Source organism: Crocuta crocuta, unplaced genomic scaffold (assembly GCF_008692635.1).
Source record: "Crocuta crocuta isolate KB4526 unplaced genomic scaffold, BGI_CrCroc_1.0 scaffold70, whole genome shotgun sequence".
In the NCBI taxonomy this organism is placed as follows: domain Eukaryota; kingdom Metazoa; phylum Chordata; class Mammalia; order Carnivora; family Hyaenidae; genus Crocuta; species Crocuta crocuta.
Window position 1 is genome coordinate 956,638 of NW_027528417.1, and position 23,065 is coordinate 979,702.

Sequence of the window (23,065 nt, forward strand, 5' to 3'; positions counted from 1 at the left end):
TACCTCCTGAAAGGCTTCCTCTCCAAATACCATCACGCTGGGGGCCAGGGCTTCAACGTAAGGTCGGAGGGGCACAATTTCGTCCACAGCGGGGGCCCAACTTCCAGGAGGGAGGGCAGCTCCCCCGAGGCTCAGGGTGAATCTCAGGGCCACGGGAGCCCCTAGTGGCAGCCACGCTCACTGCGGCCGGGGGTGCCCCTGCCCCTGGTGCCCCGGCTGGACACCCGCGGTCACAGCTCCCTTGCTGATCCCCCACTGACGGCCCTCCTACCTCTTCTGTGCACTTCTGGGGCCTCATCCCTTCCCCTCAAGGGAACGACGGGCGGTGACAGAAGCTGGAGACAAAGCACTGACGATGGGGCAGTCGTAGAAGTGATTTTTACTTTGCTTTTTATTTGTGCTTATCTGCATCACCTAACTTTTCTATAGTGATTTGTATTGCTTTCACAATGAAAATATTCAGTAAAAAGGAAGTATAAGCCTTGCTTTTTTGCCCTCGTGTGTCTTGAATCTGATGGCACCCAGGCTGCTTCTGACACATTGTGGTATACTTTGTGTTGGTCTCCACCTTTTTTTTTTTTTTAACGTTCACTTATTTTTGAGACAGAGAGTGACAGAGCATGAGCAGGGGAGGGGCAGAGAGAGAGGGAGACCAGAGTCTGAAACAGGCTCCGAGATATCAGCACAGAGCCCGACGCGGGGCTGGAACCCACGAACCGTGGGATCATGACCTGAGCCGAAGTCGGACGCTTAACCGACTGAGCCCCACAGGCGCCCTGTCTCCACCTTTTGGAGTGGTTTCGGCCCTAATCTGGTAGTTGTGTTATCCCTAGACTAACTGAGCAAGAGGGGCCCTGCCCTGGCGGGTTTCGGAGCACCCTCTTCTGGCCTCCCTCCAGCTGTGCCCACCCCACCGGCAGGAGTCTGTGGGGCCAAGGGTTCTACCCGCCCGGAATCTTTGCCTCCCTCGGTCCACACCACGGATCCCAGGACCCTGGAATTCCCGCCCACGAATGGGCCTTTGCAGACCTCCTACCCGCACCCCACTCATCCGAGGGCCGACCAAGTTCGGGGGTGTGGACAGCACTTGGGACTGTGTCTCTGGCAGTGCGGGAAGAAGGCGGAAGCGCGGGGGGCGGGCGGGGGTGCAGTCCCGGCTCCCTGGGCCTGGTCACACTTCCTGCAATTCTCAGTTTGAATGAGTTATTTTCAAGTAGGAAGACAGAATATATTATATTGAACCCATTGTAAACTTGATTTGTGACCTTCAAATACGTAGACTAGCCCTGTCCAATAGGACTTTCTATGATGACAAAGATGTCCTATAGTATACAGTGTGGCTCCTGAGTACTTGAAATGTGTGGCCAATACAGGGAAAGAACTGAATAAAAAAATTTTTTTAATGTTTATTTATTTTTGGGAGAGAGAGAGAGAGAGAGAGAGAGCAGGGGAGAGGCAGAGAGGGAGGGAGACACAGAATCCGAAGCAGGCTCCAGGCTCTGAGCTGTCAGCACAGAGCCCGACGCGGGGCTCGAACCCACAACTTCTGAGAGCATGACCTGAGCCGACGTCGGAAACTTAACTGACTCAGCCACCCCGGTGCCACAGGACCAGTCACCATTTCCACAGCAGCTTCACCAATGGTCTCTAAAAAAATGAAAAGATCCATGGAGATCAGTCAGAGGTAGAACGAAGGTGCTGAGGACATGTCATGAAAAAGAGCGGGGGGTTTGGGGGGGGACGAAGGACAGACTTGGACTTTGCCAAGGCCCTGGGATTTCCGGGGGGCTGGAGGGTCCGATGGGCTGGGTGTCATCGGGATCATAGCCGGTGATGGTGGCAGCCAGCCCCAGAGCTGTGGCCTCGCAGGGCGTTGTCTGTATTTGCAGACAGATGCTTCTACTGACCATCCGTTTGTTCTTTGTGACAGGGTCCCCCCCAGGGAGCTGGCTATCCTGCTGTGTAACAAGTCCAGCGCCTTTTACAGCCTTGGGAAATGGAACGAGGCATTTGTGGCGGCCAAGGAGAGTCTCCAGTGGGACCCGACCTACGTGAAGGTAGGGTGACAGCTGGGGTGCCGCCTCGGTCCTCCGACCAGCCTCCGTCCCTCCCTTCCTTTTAAAATGGAAATGCGAGGAGCGCATCGCGTTCAAGTCTTTGCGCGGCGCACAGATGCCACAGATGCCGTAGGGCCGGTGAGCCGACCTGGAGAAGACGCAGGACACTGAGGGCAGGTGTGGAAATGCCCCGGTAGGCGGAGCCCAGCTCCGTGTACACAGGCTGAGCTGTACCTGGATGTTTCCAAGTGCCACTTGGGCAGAGCTGTGTTTCAGCTGCAAGGTGGGTGGACCGACCTGGACCTTCCATCGAAATCAGCTCCACTGGAGGGATCGGGAGGCTTGAAGGGCCAGTCATCCCCCCGCGAGGCGTTAACAAGTATCAGTAAACGGGCATTTGTTTACTGATTTTTGTTTTCCTCTGCGAAAACGCGGTCAGTGCCCCGTCTGCAAGGCCCCTTCAAGCTCTTCGTGCCTCAAGGCAAACAAAGGACTGGAGGACACCCTCCGGCCCTTGAGTAACTCACTCAAGTCGGGGAGACGACAAGAAAGCACAATCAGGGACCATAGGGGGCCGCCCTTCTGGAGCCATCTGAGGCACGGACAGTTAGTGTCACGTTAGCCAGAAAGACCACTTACTGCGTGGCTCCCGGGTCAGAAAAGCACAGGTGCCTCTCCGCGGCGCTCCGCTCTGCCGCCGACTGCTTTCAGCAGCCGGGAGGAAATCCTTTTCCTTCCGTAAGGCTTCCGTTCCCCGAGTGTAAAGGGCGTTGCGACCTGCGTCTTCGAGTTGCTTCCAGGATTAAGGAGACTCGGCTCAGCTGTCGGCACGCGGTATGTGGGAGGGAGTCTGCGTTGTCTCCTCGGTGGTCTGCGCTTCGTGCCCAGAGCAGTGGGAAGGGGCGCCGGGCTGTGACCTGCGGATTCTCTGTCCCCGAGGGAGGGATTTGTCTATTTTGCCTTAAGTCTTTTCTTTAAAAAATGTTTACAAAATATTTACTCATTTTTGTGAGTGAAAGAGACCGAGCGTGAGCGGGGGAGGGACAGGGAGAGACAGGGAGACACAGAAGCAGCGCCAGGCTCCAAGCTGTCAGCACAGAGCCCGACGCGGGGCTCGAACCCATGGAGCCCGAGATCACGACCTGCGATGAAATCGGAAGCTTAACCGACTGAGCCACCCAGGCGCCCCTACCTTAAGCCTTTTCTTTTGGAGCAGGGATACTTCAGAAATCATTGAATAGTTTAAAAAATGGGACGAGGAATGACTCAAAGGCATTTTAGGATTTCCCCCCATCTTCCAACTGGGATGGCGAGAGGAGGTGTGGTGTGTGGACTTCCCCAACGGCCAGAAGGACTCATGTGCAGTCCCAGAGCAGCACAGTGACCGGGACCCGCCCCCACCCTCAGTCCTGGGTGTCTCCCTCTCTCCCCATTCCTACTCACCGCCCGTCCTCCCCCACTGTCCTCTGTAAGGGAGGGGGAACGCTTTCCACCCACCTTCTTTCGGTTCGGTGGCTGGGGCCCTGCAAACTTGACCGACCAGGGACACATTAACAAGAGAAGAACATACAAATTTTATCTCCCGTTAATCTCCACACGGCGCAAGGGTCTTCCTCGGAAAGAAGCGAAGGCCCCCGGAGAAGCACATAGGCCAGAGGGCTTCGTACACTTAGTTTTAAAGTTTATTTATTTATTTTGAGGAGGAGTGTGCGAGTGAGGGAAGGGCAGAGAGGGAGTGAGAATCTCAAGCGGGCTCCACACTGTCAGCACGGAGCCGGACGAGGGGCTCGAACCCACGAACTGTGAGACGGTGACCGGAGCTGAAATCAAGCGTTGGACGCTTAACCGACGGAGGCACCCAGGCGCCCCTCACATACGTTTTTAACGAAGAGTGGTGAAGTGTGGACACGGGACAGACCGCAGAGGGCGTGACAGTCCTGGGGCTGCGGACTGTGGGCACGCACACGCACACACGTGGGGGACAGTCATGGCAGGGAATGAAGGCTGTCTGAGCAACACTGAGCAGCGCTGGGCCGGCTCAGGGCCCGTTTCCATCTTCCTCGTGGCCGTTAAAATTCCCTGGAGGGGGGCTTATGGCAGTCCTCGGTTCTTAGACTTTCTGCTTTGACTCAGAGAAGAGAAACTCCAGGAAGCTTTCCTTCTGCATCTGTTGAATCTCAAATGCCTTGGGCTGAAGACAACCCTGAGGCCAAAGTGTTCATATTTTAGCCCGGCAGATTCTGACCCCCTTTCATCTCCCCACCAAAATAAAAGATGAGAGAAACTTAAATCTGGAGAGGCAAAGGAAGTGGGGGAATTCTGTACGCCGCTTACTACGGGGGTGGGGGGGAACACACACAATCTCCCATCCCTTTTTTTTCCCGATTGTCATCGAATGACGTTTCAAACAAATCAAATAGAGAACAAATCAATAAATAGAGATTTGGCGTTAAGTGGAATTTCTAGGCGCTCGCTTTTTTTATGAACCCGGTTGGTGAACACCCTTCATCGTCTTAGAATGTTGTCTCGGCGTGGATTCCTTCAGAGAACCCAGGAGGGCAAAGGCGATGATACTTTGCTCCCGCACCATTTTACGTAGGCAAAACCAAAGCGTTTTCCTCTGTCCGTCGTGGCAGTTTTCCTCTCCACGGGAGTAAGAGCAGTTTCGCCTCCGGGGTACGATGCCTACGCCGTGGAGCTCGACGCATCTCAGTGTTGTCGTGACCCCTGTGCTTCCCAGCTGTGCGCCCCGTGGAAGGCGTGTTCGCTTTCACTGGAAGGGGCAGGGGCGCCTTCTGTGTTTACACGACAGTCTCGTTCTTTGCCGCAACGCCGTTGTCCGAGGGCTTCGATTCCCTTCCTGCCCCGGCTGTGACCTGAGGCGTGAGCCACGGGGCCGCACGGAGGGCTGGCGGCTGGCATCTGTGTCCTACGTCAGATGCGGCAGGAGTCGTGGATTTGCCAGGGCTGCTCTTCTTGGCGGTGGGAAGGTGACAGGAAACCTGTGGCCCGGACGTCGCGTGGACATCCCGTAGCCAGCGCCTGTTAGGAGTCTGCTCACACCGGAGGGAAGCCGCGCCAGCCCACTTCCCGGGTCCTCGGCCCTGCCTTTCCGGGGGTAGCAGCTGGTCGGAAGGCACGGGCGAGTCACGGCTTTGCTCTTCTTCTGTCCCAGGGCTACTACCGCGCTGGCTACTCCCTGCTGAGGCTGCACCAGCCATATGTGGCCGCTCGGATGTTCTTCGAGGGCCTGCGACTTCTCCGGGGCGGCCGCGACCAGATCCAGNCTTCCTTCCTTCCTTCCTTTCTTTCTTTCTTTCTCTGTTTCCTTCCTTCCCTCGCTTCCTTCTTCCTTCCTTCCTCCTTCTTCCTTTCCCCCCCCTCTCTCTCTCTCTCTTTTCTTTCTTTCTTTCTATGTCCTTGTTATTTTATTCGAATAGTTCCTTGGGGAGATAATTCCAGGGTGTTTCCTTGTGGCTGATTTACGTAGCTTGAATGAAACTGATTTTCACATTAGAAAGCATTTTGGAAGCTGGGGTGGCTCGGGTCCTGGTAAAAACAGCAACACGGTTTGGCAGAAATCACTCAGGGCTCCGCCACTCTTGTTTCTGGCTTCTGTTTTCTGTGTTGCTGCTGAGGGAGACTTCCCTACTCACACTGCTCATTTTATGTGATTTCTGCTCTTTCCTGTGATTTTTGCATGTGTTTCTCCAACACGCTATTTTTGTTCGCTGTCAGAATAGCCTGGAAGGGCCGATGGAGGTTCCTGCGGGCGCTGACGCGGCGCTCGGGGTCTCGGCTGCTGCGGTCAGTGGCGCACAGGGGCCTTTTGCGTCACTGCCTTGAGTGATTACTCTAACGACCCGGCCCGTGAGCCGGCTGTGTCAGTGGCCCGGATCGGACGGGGACAGGAAACCGTGAGACACCATGTAATGTTCTCGCTGCGGGTGACCAAGGACCTCTGTCCGTGTTTATCCTGGCGCAGTCTGAGGCTTCTGCCGATGACCAGGCCACCGTTTCCAGTGCTGTGCTCGGCCACATTTAAGATTGTACTGATCTAAGCCGTGCCCCTGGAAAACGCTCTGCCACTGAGAGACCAACTCCGTCATCGAGAGATGTTAGGGTGTGAAAAACGGCACGTGCTAGAACTGTGGGAAAATGGTCTGGGGCTTGCAGAGGCGGTGAAGTAAATTCAGCTGTTACGGGTCCAGCTGTTCCCACTGGGCGTGTGGGAAAGCAACTTTCGTGGCGTGTGGCCAGCATGCCTCAAATTTTGGCACGTTTCGCAGACGGGGGGTGAGAGCCATATCAGGTAGTGAGTGGGGGGGGGTTGGAGGTGGACACAGCCGAGGCCCCCCCAGCAGAGAGGTGGCAGATCCCAAGATGATGGGGCGCCTGGGTGGCTCAGTCAGTTAAGTGTCCGACTTCGGCTCAGGTCCTGATCTCACGGTTCGTGGGTTCGAGCCCCGCGTCAGAGTCTGCTGACAGCTCAAAGCCCGGAGTCTGCTTCAGATTCTGTGTCTCCCTCTGTCTCTGCCCCTCCCTTGCTCACGCTGTCTCTCTCTCCCAAAAATAAAATAAACATTAAAAAAAATTAAAAAAAAAAAAAGAAGATCCCAAGACGAGTGCTGCTGGGTCACAGCTTTCCAGACAGCCTTTTGCTGCCGCGAGGAGCCCCTTCCCTTTCCTGGGGGCCTGATGGCTCGGCTGCCCCCCTTCCATCCCTCATGTCTCTTCTGTAGCTTTGTAAAGTCACTGTCCTGGGTGACTGCTCCCCTGAGAAACCTGGGTGGTTTCCATCCTGCGCCCATCCTGAGAGCAGGTGCTTCTTAGGACCCCTTCCAGCACCGCACACTTTTACACCGAGGTCCCCTGTCTGGGCGCTGAACGTATGCCCACGGCCCAGTTTCTAAAATTTGAAAAATATATTTATGGAAATGTTGTGTCCGTTTTTGCAACATCTCTATCGTGGTATGTACCTCGCTTTGGAAACGGATAATCCTGGGGCAGGCGCCATGCTGTTCTGCTACTTGCCCTGTCTCCTCGGACCATGTCACCCCTCAGCCTGAGAAATGTGGTTTGGAGGCTCACAGGCTGCGATGGGCCAGTCGGTGAGAAGCACACGTACGGAATAGGAGAGGTGTCTAGGTGCCCGTCTGTTTTTGTCGTTGACTGGTCGCACAGTAGGCCACAAAGGCTGACCTCATTTGTCTTCCTTGCGCATTGGTTGGGTGAAAGTATATTTGTCACATTTTTCTTTTCTTTTATATAATTTATTTTTAAAATTTACATCCAAGTTAGTTAGCATATAGTGCAGCAATGGTTTCAGGAGTAGATTCCTTTCTTTTTTTAAAATTTTTAATGTTTTATTTATTTTTGAGAGAGAGGAAGAGAGAGACAGAACGTGAACAGGGGAGGGGCAGAGAGAGAGGGAGACACAGAATCGGAAGCAGGCTCCAGGCTCTGAGCTGTCAGCACAGAGTGACGTGGGGCTCAGACTCGTGAACCGCGAGATCATGACCCGAGTGTAAGTTGGACGCTTAACCAGCGGAGCCACCCAGGTGCCCCTGGAGTAGATTCCTTCATGCCCTTCACCCATGTAGCCCACCCCCCATCCACAACCCCTCCAGCAACCCTCTGTTCTCTACATTTAAGAGTCTCTTATGTTTTGTGTCCCTCCCTGCTTTTATATTATTTTTGCTTCCCTTTCCTTCTGTTCACCTGTTTTGTATCTTAAATTCCTCATATGATGTCACATCTTTCTTTTTCTTGATTTTTTAAATATTTATTTATGAGAGACAGTGAGAGACAGAGCATGAGCAGGGGAGGCGCAGAGAAAGGGAGACACAGAATCCGATGCAGGTTCCAGGCTCTGAGCTGTCAGCTCAGAGCCTGATGTGGGGCTCCATCCCATGGACTAGGTGTCACATCTTTCTTAAGGGAAGTGAGTTTTTTTTTTTTTTTTTAGCTTTTTTGAGATTCTATTTTTCCCTCTGTCAGTGGAGATAATAGGCAGCACCTTGTTCATATGTTTGAGGGATTAAATATTAGTACATATCACTGGGCTTGGCATATAGAAGAGCTAAGTGAGTATTAACTCACATTATACTGCTTAACTCTTGGAGCACTGGGTTTATAGGTGAACTTAAAACGATTGTTACTTCAGTCAATTACATAGGACTTTTACTATGAAAATGCCTCTCTTTCTTTCTTTTTCAGAAAGTTTATTTATTTATTTTGAGAGAGAGAGAGTGTGTGTGAGCAGGGGAGGGGCAGAGAGAGAGGGAGAGAGAGAATCCCAATAGGCTCCTCACTGTCAGTGCAGAGCCTGATGTGGGGCTCCAACCCACAAGCCATGAGATCATGACCTGAGCCTAAGTCAACCGACTGAGCCCCCTGGTGCCCGAGAATGCCTTTCTTTCTGATATCTTTAATTTGCCATTTGTTCACGCTTGGTGCTAAATGGAGGACTTTCCCCCAAATGTTCTAGACTCTGCCTGGGTTAAAATTTCTAACCTACGGAACTCTCTTCCAGGTGACCCCATTGTTTTGCAGAGCTTCTTGCCTTGCTTTGATCATATTTTTACTACTGGATTCTCAAAAGAAGTGTGGCAATCTGTGATAGAAAAGTTGGCAAAGAAAGGATTGTGGCACGTAAGTCAAAGATGAATCTCTTGTGGGAAAAGCACATTCTTGATTAAGCAGATTCTTTCTGCCGGCCCTGGCGAGGGAACTGTCATGTATTATCTGGGCATCTTGATGCCGAAATAACTTTTTAACTGCAACATCCTCAAAGATGGAAAGTCATGAGGTATTGTCATCACAGAAGCGTAAAGTCCAGATGCTAATGGTGATGTGGGATGAGGAAAATAAATTGCTGCATGTTCATCTTCATATAATCTTTTTTTAATGTTTATTTATTTTGAGAGAGAGAGAGGGAGTGTGCGTGAGCAGGGTAAAGGCAGAGAGAGAGAGAGAGAGAGAGAGAGAGAATCCCAAACAGGCTATGCACTGTTAGTGTAGAGCCCAATGCAGGACTCGAACTCACAAACCGTGAGCTCATGACCTGAGCCAGAATCAAGATTCGGACACTTAACCAACTGAGCCACCCAGGCGCCCTCATATCATCCTGTTTATATTGCATTTGCTAGTGTGGGCTCAGAAGGCCTGCCTGGGCCGCTCTGACGGCTTCCGTGTAGCTTTAAGGGACCGCTGCCCGCAGGTAGCAATGAAGGAGCCACACCCAGGGCTGGAAATCCACAGAAAGGGGGAGCACAGAGCCCCTCGAGCCTGGGCGTCCGTGTCACACAGATGCCTCCTCGAAGCATAATCTTCCACTTTCTAGTTTGGACTAAGTATTTCCCCTCTGAGCCTCATTTCCTCATTTGAACGTTTCAGGTTATAAACTTACACCAAATAGTAACATTAGCTGTTGTTTGTCGAGGGCTCACGATGTGCCAGGCATTGAGCTCACGGAGCCTCATCATAGCTGGAATGTGCTAAGTGCCCAGTGAGTACTCGTTGTCATCGGTGGTGGCCTCTCAGTGCTGGTGAACAGGGCTGGCCGAGGGTGGGAGGTTAGGTCAGGAAGGGTCTGGGGGGCTTTCTAAAGCTGGGAAGTCCAGAAAAGTCACCCTTATGGCAGTTCATAAGGACTCTAGAGCCAGGCAGGGCGAATGACTTCAGAAGCCGGAATTCTTCAATTTTTAGAAAGCTCAAGGATTCCCCGGGAAGCCTAACGAGATCGATGGGGCTCGCTCTGTATACACACACAGTTGGGGCTATAGATTCAGGGGGTTCATGGGAAATCCCCTAAAATCCAGCCACGAGCTCCCTGAGACTTAAGCATGTGACTTCGGCTCAGGTCATCATCACACAGTTATTGAGTCTGAGCCTCGCATCAGGCTCTCTGCTGTCAGCACAGGTCACTTCACATCCTCTGTCCCCATCTCTCTCTGCCCCTCCCCTGCTGTGCTCTCTCTCTCTCTTAAAAACAAATAAACATTAAAAAAAAAGAGAGAGAAAGACAGGGCTGGAGGGTATTTTGTTTCCGTTTTTGCTTGTTTGTTTCACCCCAAAGGTCACGTTTGCTTTAATAACCTATGTGGAGAGCACTATTATTCCAGGTGTTTCTTTCTCCCTTCTCCTCAGTCATTCTTACTTCTGTCGGCGAGAAAAGACCGACTGCCCCGAAATATCCACGTCCCAGAGTTATCACTGAAGAGTCTCTTTGAGGTAAGGTGGCTTCTTGAGACATATGGTGCTAAGTCCGGCCACTTCGGGCTTGTCTCTGGGACCTCTGCTGGTGTAAGGGGACTTCAGCCGCCTCACTGTGAATTTGTTATTTGTAATAACGTCAGGCGTGGGCCGCAGTGAATCCAGTTGTGCCGATCCCCAACTTATGAGTGAAGGAGTTTGACGTTTATAATGATGTAGTGACTTCCAGGATCCTCCCTATGTGTGTTTTCCCCCCAGAAATATGTCTTCATTGGACTTTACGAGAAGATGGAGCAGGTGCCCAGCCTGGTGCAGTGGCTTATCTGCATCGGTGCAAGTATCGAGACGATAGGACCTTACCCCCTTCATGCCCTCATGCGGCTCTGTATCCAAGCGAGTGAGTGCTCTTCCGTCTACACCCCGCCCCAGCCGCCCTCCCAGCTCTGAGCTCAAGAGAAGTCAGGATTTAGCCACTTGAAGGCGCAATACTCAAAGGATTTGAATATTCAAATGGTTCGATTATTCAAATGATAAAGGCAGCAGGGAGACAGCATTGTTCTGTTTTTGTTTTTTGTTTTTGAAACACTTTTTTTAAAAAAATTTTAGAGAGAGAGGGAGTCCGAGCAGGGGGTGAGGGGCAGAGGGAGAGAGAGAGAGAATCCCAAGCAGGCTCCACACTCAATGAGCCTGGGATTTCAGCCGAAATCAAGAGTCAGACTCTCAACTGACTGAGCCACCCAGGTGCCCCAAACAGCATTGTTTTTTTAAGTTTTATTCATTTTGAGAGAGAGAGAGAGAGAGAGAGAGAATCCCAAGCAGGCTCTGTGCTCTCAGTGCAGAGCCTGATGCTGGGTTTGCAGTCAGAAACCATGAGATCGTGACAGGAGCCAAAGTCAAATGCTCAACCAACTGAGCCACCCAGACACCCTAATTTTAATTTCTTTAATGTCTTATTTATTTCTGAGAGCGAGAGAGAGGCAGTGTGAGTGGGGGAGGGTCAGAGAGAGAGGGAGACACAGAATCCGAAGCAGGTTCCAGGCTCTGAGCTGTCAGCACAGAGCCTGACGCAGGGCTCAAACCTACAAACGGTGAGATCATAAGCTGAGCCGAAGTCGGATGCTCAACCGACTGAGCCACCCAGACCCTCAGGAAAATAATTTTTAAATATATGTCGTATCAGGGTGCCTGGGTGGCTCAGTCAATTGAGTTGTCCAACTCTTGAGGTTATGATCTCATAGTCATGGGATCAAGCCCACATCGGGCTCCCTGCTGAGCGTGGAGCCTGCTTGAGATGTGGGCTCATGCAGATGCACTCATTCTCAAAATGAAGCAATAAACATTAAAAAAAATCGAGGCACCTGGGTGGCTCAGTCAGTTAAGCATCCGACTTCAGCTCAGGTCATGATCTCGCAGTTCGTGGGTTCGAGCCCCACGTCAGGCTCTGTGCTGACAGCTCGGAGCCTGGAGCTGCTTCGGATTCTGTGTCTCCCCCTGACCACATCTCTGCTCGCCTCCTTCCCTGCCCCACCCTGCTTCCCTCACTCTCTTTCTCCTGAGCTCCCTGTCAACAGCTCCCACATACAAGAACCCTTGCCTCAGGCTCTGCTTCTAGGACGTCTGACTGAAGTCAGAACTCATCCTTTTAATTTCTAGACTCTGTGTCTCCCATTGTTGTCCGGGGCGAGTGGCACTCGTGCGTTGGAGTCCCTATTTGATGTGCCTCTGTGTTGATTTTCTGTATGTGGAAAATAACATCGTTAACTCATTTTAATTCCCTTCAGAGGAAAACCATCTTTTCAGGTGGTTAATGGACCACAAGCCCGAGTGGAAAGGCCGCATCAACCAGAAGGATGAGGAGGGCTGCACTGTACTACACGTCGTGGCCGCCACCCACCACCCGGGGTACCTCATCAGACGTAAGCAGCGACAGCGGGCTGGGGCGGGTGCCATGGGCTGGGCGGCTTCAGGCAGGAGGGAGCCTGCGTAGCTGGCCACGCGTTTTACCCATTTCCTCCTGGGACGGGCTCAGAGGGCTAAACTTTGAATTAAGGTAAATTCTTGAATTAAGTAAAGTCTGGGATTAAGCCTGAGTGGGAGGGCAGGCTGTACGCAGGAAGGAGGAAGAACGGCTGGGCTCCGCATCCTCTCTCAGCTTCGATGGCTTCTGTGGGGTTGAGTGTCTCAAGGATATGGGCTTCTGGCTCCCCTGTTCCTTCCCCATCACGTAGTTTCGATAAGTGCTTAGTTTTAGGCCACATCTGTGCTAGTGAACCAGCCACAGACATGGCCCTGCTTCGTGGCCACTTGGAGTCGAACACAGAGATTCCATCCTCCATACCCGCCGAGGCCAGACGGGCCAGGAGGGAGAGTGAGGCTGGCGCCTGCAAGGACGAAGCCAATTCTTTTGGTGTAGACAGACCTCGTTAGCCTCCGAAACAGGAAGGCCTTGTGCGCTCCCACCCAGCTCCCTGATGCCTCTTGTTTTCTTGGAAACTCTCATGGGGACAGTACATTTTTTCTATAAAAATGGTAGGGTAGCTGTGACCATGAGTGGGAATGGACTCTCAGCCCCAGTGGAAGGGAGGTCGAATTTGGGCTCGATCCCACGAACAATGAGATCATGACTTAAGCTAAAGTCAAGAGTCAGATGCTTAACCAACTGAGCCACCCAGGTGCCCCAGAAAGATGGATCTTTTTTTTAAAGATTATTTCTTTTTGAGAGAAAGAACGCAAGCAGGGAAGGGGTGGAAAGAGAGCAGGACAGAAGATCCAAAGCGGGCTCTGTGCTGATGGCAGTGAGCCCGGCGTGGGGCTCGAACTCACAAACCGGGAGATCATGACCTCAGTCACACGCTCAGCTGACTGAGCTACCCAGGCACCCCCTGGAAAGATGGATTTTTAAAAAATAAGACAACTCATGATTATAAAGTGTCTGCTCAACATTAAACATGCCTGTGGACTAGACACAGCCGGAGGGCTCTGGTTGGGCACCTCCTGGCGCGTTTGTGGTCTTCTTTCCTCGGCACGACCCCGAGAAGCCCAGTGAGGCTGGTTTCTCTAATGTCATTCCCCACCAAACTGCGTCCCAGGACCCCACGTCTGGGGAAACGGAGAAAGGGTGTGTTCCGGATACTGTTTGGAACTTTATCGAAATATAATTCACATGCCGTGTAATTCACCTGTTTCAAGGGTCCAATTCCCTATTTTTAGCACATTCACAGCGTTATGCAGCCTTTACCACAATCAGTTTTCAAACATCCACATCATCTCCATTAGCAGCCATTCCCTATTCTCCCTACGTCTCCAGCCCTAAGCAACCACTAATGTACTTTCCGTGCCCGTGAACTTGTCCCTTCTGGACATCTCATACTGATGGAATCGTACAGTCCTGTGACTGGCTTCTTTCATAGAACGTGCTCTCAAGGTTCACCTTGTAGCAGGTATCAGTACTTTGTTCCTTATTCTTACCAAATAATATCCCATTGTGCAGACAAATCACATCTTATTTATCCATTTATTGGGGGATGGACATTTGTTTTGTTTCTACTTTTCGGCTATTATGGAATAATGCTGCTGTGAACTTTTGTGTATATGCTTTTGTGTTGGAATATATTTTCATTTTTCTCGGGGTGATACCTAGGAGCGGTAATCCCAGATCACATGGTATCTATGTTTAATCCCTTCAGGAACTGCCAGACTGTTTCCCAAAGTGGCTCCGCCTTATAATATTCTCACCAGCAACGCAGAAAGGTTCTAATTTTTCTAAATCTTTGCCATCACTTGTTTTTGTTTGTCTTTCTGGTGTCCTGTATATTTTAGTACCTTCTTTTTTTTTTTAATTTAATGTTTATTTATTAGAGAGAGACACACACATGCAGAGTATGAGTGGGGTAGAACAGAGAGAGAGGGAGACAGAATCCAAAGCAGACTCCAGGCTCCAAACTGTCAGCACAGAGCCCCAACGCGGGGCTTGAACCCACGAGCTGTGAGATCATGACCTGAGCTGAAGTCAGACGCTTAATGGACTGAGCCACCCAGGCACCCCTTTTTGTACCTTCTTAAAGGCAATGTCTCCTGGCTAATGTTTGACAACTGGGTCTTCGAAAACAAAAGCTCTGAACTGTAGTATTTGCCAATTTTCTTGGTGTAAATGAGCCCCCTGTGGTGGATTTCCAGGTATCAATGTGATGTCCTTGACCTTGGGGCAGGGAAATGTGCACTAACCTACTTTATATAGTATTTCCCCCCCCCACATATGTGTTAAGATAGATATAAAGAAACCTCATCATAGACAATAGCAAAGTGTAGTAAAATAACATGGAAGTGATGAGTTTGGTTTTTAATGTAACTTATTTATCGTAAGTTTAAATGGCTACATTTGTCAATCATCTTGTAGCATTTCTAGACATTTGGTCATTGGCCCTCATGGACTGGTGTGAGCTGGTTTGCAGTGAATGATAATTAGCCTGGTAATTTATGGTTAACATCTGTGTCTCCAGTCGCTCAGCTTATACATCGCCGCCCTGAAAATGCCCAAGAAGAAGTGTTTCCAGACAGGACTTCTCAGTTTGCAAAGCAATGCAGCTCCAAGTCTCCTGAAATCCAGGTTATTTGAGCAGTGTTGGGTGTTTCACATGCATGCAGATACCAACCGTTTGCAGTGATAACTGGCAAGCATTTCTTTTCCTGGGACTTACACGAGTACTGCCCCATACAAGCCTAATGAGAGCTGCATATTAACATTTAAAACTTTCTGGTAGCCGTATGAAAAAGTAAAAACAAAATAAGTGAAACGAATTTCCGTAACATATGTTATGTAATCAGCCTATCCAAAATACGATCATTTCCCCATGCAATGAACATAAAAATCATGGAAATATTTTACATTCTGTGTTTCAGCTTGGCCCTAAGTCTTTGAAGTCCAGCAGGTACCTCACTCTTTGGGCACATCTCAGGGCAGGCTCGCCACATGCCAAGCGCTCAATAGTCATCTGCGCCTCGCGGCGGCCATCTTGAACAGCACCACTTTATACTATTTCTTATAAATGCAGAATCTTCCTGACGTTCTGGAACATGGGAGAATAAGCACGTGAAGTAAAGAGAGGCTCCTTTCTTCACGCAGGTGTGAACATGGGCTGCCCTCCCCCACGCCGGGCACTGCCAAATGAGGCTTCACGACTCTTGCGGGATGCTTCTCTTCCTTTTTCATCCACCTGTCTCTCACTACCCACGTTCTCTTCCTCTTTTTCATCAGAACAGCTTTTTATTTTTAATCTTCAATTGGAACTAATTTTAGACATACAGAAAAGATGCACAGATAGTTCAGAGAGTTTCTGTATGCCCTCCCCCAGCTTCCCTTCATCTTAGCATGTTGTATGTCAGAGTTTAACTATCAAAAGCAGGAAGTTAATTTTTTAGAATGCTGTGAACTAATGTACAGACCTCATGCGAATTTCACCACTCTTTTCACGAATGACCTTCTTCTGTTTGGACACCTGCACCGTGCTTCCTGGTCGGGGCTCCTTAGTATCCCCCAGTTTTTGACATTCCCTGGGGTTCCCTTGACCCTTTTGAGGAGTGCTGTTCGGTTGTTTTGTAGACGGTCTATCAGTTTGAGTTTGTTTGATGTTTTCTCATCATTGGGATAACGTTAGGCATTTTTGGTAAGAATTCTACAGAAATAATTTTGTGTTCTCAGCATTGAATCAAGGAGCTCGTGATGGCAATATGTCCTGGGATGTTAACCTTGATTGGTTGGTTCAGTTGTGATCTGAGGGGTCTCTCCATTGTGAAGTTACTATCTTTCTCTTCGTAGCTGCTAAATACCTTGTAGGGGATACTTGGAAGTGCGGGAAATACTGTTTATGCCAATACCATTTCCCTTTCAACTTTTGCACACTAATTTTAGTATCCATTGGTGGCTCTTGTCAGCATCAATCATTACTGTGACCTTTGGTTAATGTTGATTTTTTAATTTTCTTCTTTCTTTCTACATTCATTACTGGGGATTGTTTTGCAATAAAGAACTAGCCCTTCATGTATGTATGTATGTATTTTAATATGGACTCATGGATATTTATTCCATGGGATAAAATCTAATACTATCATTATTTATTTTGTTGCTCAAATTGCTTCAGCTTTCTTTTCAGAAAGAAGTTTACCCTAATATAATTTATACTTGAAAGTCTTATCAGTCATCCAGTGATCTTCTTTGGGAACAAAAATATGTATATAGCTTTAAATAAAAAATTATTTTCCCTGTGCTTTAAGGCTCTAGGGTTAGTCTCTTTTCTGGATTGAATTATTGCAAAATTGTTACTACAGATATTAGCAAAGCAACAACTATATTAAAATCTTTTGTAACTAATTATTAAAGATAAACATAATAATTTTGGAGGGCAGTAAGAGAAGAGTAGATTGTAGTTCCTTTTAAAACAGAATTGGTGGGAGTGCCTGGGTGGCTCAGTCGGTTAAGCATCTGACTTTGGCTCAGGTCATGATCTCATGGTTCGTGGGTTCGAGCCCCACGTCAGGCTCTGTGCTGACAGCTCAGAGCCTGGAGCTGCTTCATATTCTGTGTCTCCCTCTCTCTCTGCCACTCCCATGATCATGCTCTGTCTCTCTCTCTGTCTCTCGATGATAAATAAACATTAAATAAATAAATAAAACAGACTTGGAAGTCACCTGATTTTCCCTTCAGTTGGTCGTCTGGAGGTCAGGAATTTTTACCTCCTTGGGGCAGTACATGAATTAGTAATTAGTTCTCTATGCTGTGTAGCAAATCACCATAAATGTAGTGGCTCAAAACAACACCCACTTACCAGCTTACAGTTGTGAAGGACAGTAGTCTGATAGGATGTGACTGAGTTTTCTACTCAGCGCCCCCTGAGGCTGATATCAAGGCATTGGACAGGGGCTTTGTTCCCATCTGGCGTTCTGGGCCTTCTGTCAAGTTCACCTGGTTGTGGCAGAATCCAGTTCCCTGTGGTTGTAGGACTGAGGTCCTCGATTCCTTGCTGGCTGTCAGGCAGAGGCTGCTGTCTGCTTCGACAGACCCCACACATTCTTTGTCACGCGGCCCCTCTCTCTTCAAAGCCACCAGGGGAGAATTTTCTTTGTGCATCAGACCCCTCTCATATTTTAAATCTTTGCCCTCTTCCTGACTTGCATACCTTTGACCTTTATAGTTCAGGTGATTAGGTCAGGATAATCTCCCCATCTTTTTTTTTTTTTTAACATTTTTCTTTTTTCTTTATTTTCTTTATTTTTTTTTAATGTTTTATTTATTTCTAGGAGAGAGAGAGAGAGAGCGTGAGCAGGGGAGGGTCAGAGAGAGAGGGAGTCACAGACTGAAACAGGCTCCAGGCTCTGAGCTGGCAGCCAGCACAGACCCCGACGCGGGGCTCGAACCCACAAACCGCGAGATCATGACCTAAGCGAAAGTCGGATGCTTAACCGACTAAGCCACCCAGGCGCCCCTTTCTTTATTTTCTTTTATAGTTTATCGCCAAGTTGGTTTCCATATAACACCCAGTGCTCATCCCAACGAGTGCCTTCCCCCATGCCCATCTCCCCCTTTCCCTCACCCCCACCCGCATCAGCCCTCAGTGTGTTCTCAGTATTTAAGAGTCTCTTATGGTTTGCCTCCCTCCCTCTCAACTATTTTTTTCTCCTTCCGCTCCCCCTTCCCCATGGTCCTGTGTTAAGTTTCTCCTGTTCCACATGTGTAATCTCCCCATCTTAAGATCAACTGCTTTGGGACCTTAATTACATGTGCAGTCTTATCACATTTAGATTGTTTTTTTAATTTTTTAATGTTTATTTATTTTTCAGAGACAGACAGACAGACAGAGACAGAGACAGAGAGGAAGTAGGGGAGGGGCAGAGAGAGAGGGTGACCCAGAATCCAAAGCAGGCTCCAGGCTCTGAGCTGTCGGCACAGACCCTGACAAGGGGCTTGAACTCACAAACTGCGAGATCATGACCTGAGCCGAAGTCGGTCGCTCAACCGACTAAGCCACCTAGGCGCCCCATAGATTCATTTTTGATTGAATCACTGGGGGAGGTGTGTGTGCGGCAGGTGTTGGGAATCTTCAGGGCTATCTTGTAAGTACCGCATGCTAATCGATTGTGTCACTGAGGCTGCAGTGGGGGGGTGGGGGGTGTGTCTTAGAATCCTGCCCGCCCCAGGGAGGTACTGGATGGGTAAGAAGTTTGACTTTTGAGTTGTGTCTCACTTTTGTAAACAGGAGAAGGCCAGTTGTGACTGGGGACGCGGGCAAAGGGTGCTCCATGAACAAGACGATACCTGTGTAGATGCCTTGTCCAGGCGGCGAATTTGGGGAAAGCCTGGGTTCGGAAGGTGGGGGTCAGGCATTGATTTGCTTAAGCCTCCGTACCCCCAGGGACACACCTGTTCCATTCGGAGAAGTGTTGCATCTGTGGTCGCAGAGACACCTCGGTGCTTGGCAAATATGTCACAGCAGCGAACGGAGCCGCAGCCAGGGGTGGGGGCTGGGAGGGAGGAAACAGACAACAAAAAGACCCTGACGCGAAAGCAATCGCCACTTTCTTCTCCTAACCCCAGACGAGCTTTCTTTCTTTTCTTTTCTTTTTTTTTTCCCCCTTCTGGAAGAATAGTCTGTTTCCTCTCTAGGGAATAAAGAAATCTGAAGTCCCCGCTTGCTGTTATCCTTACAGCTGTAACTGTTGCTTAGTAACCAGATTCCCCCTCTCCTTGCTTGTTGCCAAGGAGAGGGAGAAAGGTAGAGGGGAGCGCACTTGGGAACCTCTTGGAAGCTATTGTCCTGCCCACTCCGCACAGGACTTCTGGCTTCTGGGAGTTGGGTGGATTGCCCAAGGCCGGCAGTTAAGAGTCTGGGAGCAGAGGGGCATTGCCTGCTCGCCCCGGGCCGCCCGGGCAGGGAGCTGGGAGGAAGAGCACTCATGGGGACGTCTCCTTATGGAAGGAGCCTCGACATCCCCCCCTTCTCGTTGTGGCCTGCTCTAGGACAGACCGAGGATGTGCAGATGCTCCTGCGCTTCGGGGCCGACCCCGCCTTGCTGGATCGACAGTCCCGCTCCGCCATGGATGTCCTGAAGAGGAATAAGAACTTCAAAGCCATCGAGAAGATCAACAGTCACTTGGAGAAGCTGGCCGCATGTTCCAAGGACTTAGCAGGTACAGCTTCTGGAGAGGTAACTTTTCTGGAGGGGGTGCCGGCACCGGTTCTGGGCTATCAGATGCGAATCGGATTATACTTTCTCAGTGTATAAAGGTGGAAGTGACCCCCGATCTTTGGAAAACTTGTTTGCCTTTTTGGAAAGATAGAATAAGACATCTCATTATTTAGAGAGTGTCTATGACATTCTGATAACTTTGCCAGGTCCGCCTCTGGGTGGGATAGGTGATTTTTTTCTTTCTTTCCATGCATTCACATGGTAAAAAAAGAAAAAAAATTTCATACGAAACAGGAGATAATAAAAATCAAGCCTACTCCCCAGAAGCAACTACAGCCAACAATTTAAAATACATTCCTATCTCTGAAATAGATATGGCTTATCAGCTTGGGACAGCACCTATTGACGGGCTGCTGTATCCAATGACATGCAACAAGTTGGCTCTAATTGTCGAATCTTGCCTAGTGATGTCATATGTGGCGTTTACATTCTGTTCTTTGCCTCTGAGTTTTCTGTGCTTCATCCACAGACGAATTTTAGAAATGGAATTCTAATAAATGGCATCTACACGGTAGTATGATTATGTAAATGATTATGTAAATTCTGTTCGGCCCCTGGTAGCCTAGCTGAAGCCTCAGTAAAGAGTCACCAAACGTCCTGAAAACTTTGCTCTTTAAGTGTGATACTATTTAAGCATCCCAGTCTAATGAAACCTTTATATTACTATGTGTATATACCATTTGGACCTTATTTAGACTGGACCTCCATAGATACCATTTGGACCCTATTTAGACTTTAGCCCCAGCATGCATCTCTCTATCTCCATCTCTATCTCCATCTCCGTCTCTCTCTCCCCTCCCCCCATGCTTCTTTTAGTTCTTGCACTTACGTATGACTCTGTGTCTCTTGTCTGTTTAGATCTCTCTTGATCTGCTAGGTTACCTACTTCAGGAACTTCTCCCTGGAGGAGACGTGGCTCGTAGATTCAGGGAGTTTTTGACAATGTCTTTATGTTGTCCTTATATTGGTTGAATGTAGACATTGTATTTTTGAATACAGGCGTTGTGTTTGATCGATTCTAAATAGCAGGCCCCCCCCCCATATTTTAACACAAGATTGGAGTGTGTTTCACAACTGGTGGTGTGTTGGTGTGAGGACAACCGTGTCTGGTGTGTCGCACAGTGCGTGGGACCGGAGATCGGGAGACTAATCTGCAAACAACTTCCTCACAACTTGGAGGAAACTGTGTCATTGTATTCTAGCCTCCGTCTGCTACCGATTCGAATTCTGATGCCAGTCTCAGTTACTTTCCCGTCTAGGATTTTCTCTGTCCTCCGAGTTTGGAAACGCCCCTGGGATGTTCGTAGGCGCGGGTCCTTTGTCATCTTCCCCACTTGGCTCTCATTGGCCCCTTGCAATCTCACGTTTTCAGCTCAGGGAAATTGATGTTCTATCCTTTGGTCCCTTCTGCTGCCCTTTTGCTGCTACCATGAGACGGCTGAGCTTTCTGGATTTATAACACGTCTGTCTACGCTTCCGGAATGTTTTCTAGGTACTTTTTCTTCCCAGATCTTTAACTAGGTCTACAGCGTTTCTTTCATAACTCAGCTTGCCCTTTGCATTTTTTAATTTGGAAACTCAGTTTTAATTTCTAAGAACTCTGGTTCTTTCTTATCCACGGCAGCTCGTGCTTGCTTCACACTCTTTTAAGAATATTGAGGATCTCAGGGCACCTGGGGGGCTCAGTTGGTTACGTATCTTCGGCTCACGGTTCATGATCTCACGGCTCATGAGTTCGAGCCCTGCATCAGGCTCTGTGCTGACAGCGCAGAGCCCGCTTTGATTCCTCTGCCCAACCCCCCTGCCCCTCCCCACCCCCCTCTTAAAAATAAATGTTAAAAAAAATGACAAGAATTTCTTTTCTAAAAGGACACTCTCCTCTCTTCTCTAATTATTTGTTTCTTTGGAGGCTAGTAGATTCATTTTCTTATCTCTCTTTTGTGCTGTTGCTCTTCCTTTTTTTTTAAATTAAAAAAAAATTTTAATGTTTATTTTTTAAGAGAGAGAGAGAGAGACAGAGCACGCGAGCAGGGGAGGGGCAGAGAGAGAGGGAGACACAGAATCCAAAGCAGGCTCCAGGCTCTGAGCCGTCAGCACAGAGCCTGAAGCAGGGCTTGAACTCATGAACCATGAGATCATGACCTGAATGGAAGTCCAACACTTAGGTGACTGAGCCACCCAGGCGCTCTGCTACTGCTCTTCCTTAACCATCTTATGATCTTTGGATGGTTTTTGTGCACAAATGGACTAGACTGATTAACACTTAATAGATGGTTAGTGTGTGTTTACTGAAGTTATCTGGATGTGTTTCCTCCAGAAACACTGCCCCACCCCCCTGGAGTGGTGACAAGTTGAAGGAAGCCCGTTGGGTGTGTGTGTATTGGAGCGGAAGGGAGTGGGACAGGCAGGGATCATCCCAATTGCCAGGGTCTGGAAGGTTAAAAAAAAAATTTTTTTTAATGTTTGTTTATTTTTGAGACAGGGAGAGACAGAGTGTGAGCAGGGGAGGGACAGAGAGAGGGCGAAGCACAGAATCTGAAACGGGCCACAGGTACTGAGCTGTCAGCACAGAACCCCATGCGGGGCTTGAACCCACGGACCGCAAGATCATGACCTGAGCCGAAGTCGGACGCTTAACCGACTGAGTCCCCCAGGCGCCCCACAGGGCCTGGAAGGTTTTATGTGTAGAAGAAGCTGCTTGTCTTCTAACATCTCTGTGTCCCTCATTTCCCCATCTATGTTTCTATTTTCATTTACTTGTTTAAAATATCTTCTGTTGTTTCCATGAGATCGTGGGAATGAGGGGGCAGAAGTGTATCTGCAGAGTCCTCTGATTGTCATAAATGATCTTTTAAAGCTGTGACGTATCTGGTTTCGTTTTTAAATGGCCTCTATGTTAAGGACTTGCGATTTCTTCTGTGAGGTGGTGTAATTAACACATCATCGTGGACTGCTTTCCTGAGAGTTTCATGTCTGTAATCTCAGCCTCGGGATGGTTTCTACTGTGTGAGAAATTGAAGCTAACCAAACAGATTTCTTTGCCAGTGAAATTTCCAGGTTTTAAAATAACAACAAAAAAGGACCACCCATTGATGGTAGAAAATGGCTCATTCACTTGCCGATTTTTCACTTAGATTTAATTTTGTGTTTGCAATTAATCCTAACCTTAATTCTTAGAATGCTGTATATATGTATACGTATGCTATATTCAGTGTTATAGACGTTAGCATAAGTCATTCATTTTTGTTTAGTTTTTAGAGTTTTGATTTTTTCAGGGTTTTTTTTTTTTTTGTATAATGGAATCTTTGAATACCTGTTAATCCTAAAAACATCTCAGTTTCTGCGACAGGGTCTTGTTCTTCTTTTCTCTCTCTCCGCCTTCACCAACTGAATGTGTGGCCCAGGTTTTGGGCTGGGAGAGGAGATTCAGTAGAATAGCGGCCGGCTCCCTTTTTACTTATTAGAATTCAACTATGCTCTCGCGGGGAGAAAAGCACATTCAAGAGGAATGTGCCTCGTTCCAAGCCTGCCATTTGGCTCCCTGGGTAGTT

The 23,065-nt window shown here is 48.9% G+C and overlaps 1 protein-coding gene and 1 non-coding gene across 2 annotated transcripts in view; both read left to right on the forward strand.

Annotated features, from left to right (window-relative positions):
- Positions 1–23,065, forward strand: part of TRANK1 (tetratricopeptide repeat and ankyrin repeat containing 1) — a 73,402-nt gene that overhangs the window by 2,458 nt on the left and 47,879 nt on the right. The window contains exons 2-8 of the mRNA XM_077754258.1: positions 1,931–2,057; positions 5,233–5,380; positions 8,593–8,711; positions 10,209–10,292; positions 10,533–10,671; positions 12,056–12,190; positions 19,285–19,455. Coding sequence (XP_077610384.1) covers positions 1,931–2,057; positions 5,233–5,380; positions 8,593–8,711; positions 10,209–10,292; positions 10,533–10,671; positions 12,056–12,190; positions 19,285–19,455 — 923 coding nt within the window. The remainder of the gene's footprint in view (positions 1–1,930; positions 2,058–5,232; positions 5,381–8,592; positions 8,712–10,208; positions 10,293–10,532; positions 10,672–12,055; positions 12,191–19,284; positions 19,456–23,065) is intronic.
- Positions 16,726–16,810, forward strand: TRNAQ-UUG (transfer RNA glutamine (anticodon UUG)). The gene has a single exon. It is a non-coding gene; the product is annotated as a tRNA-Gln (tRNA).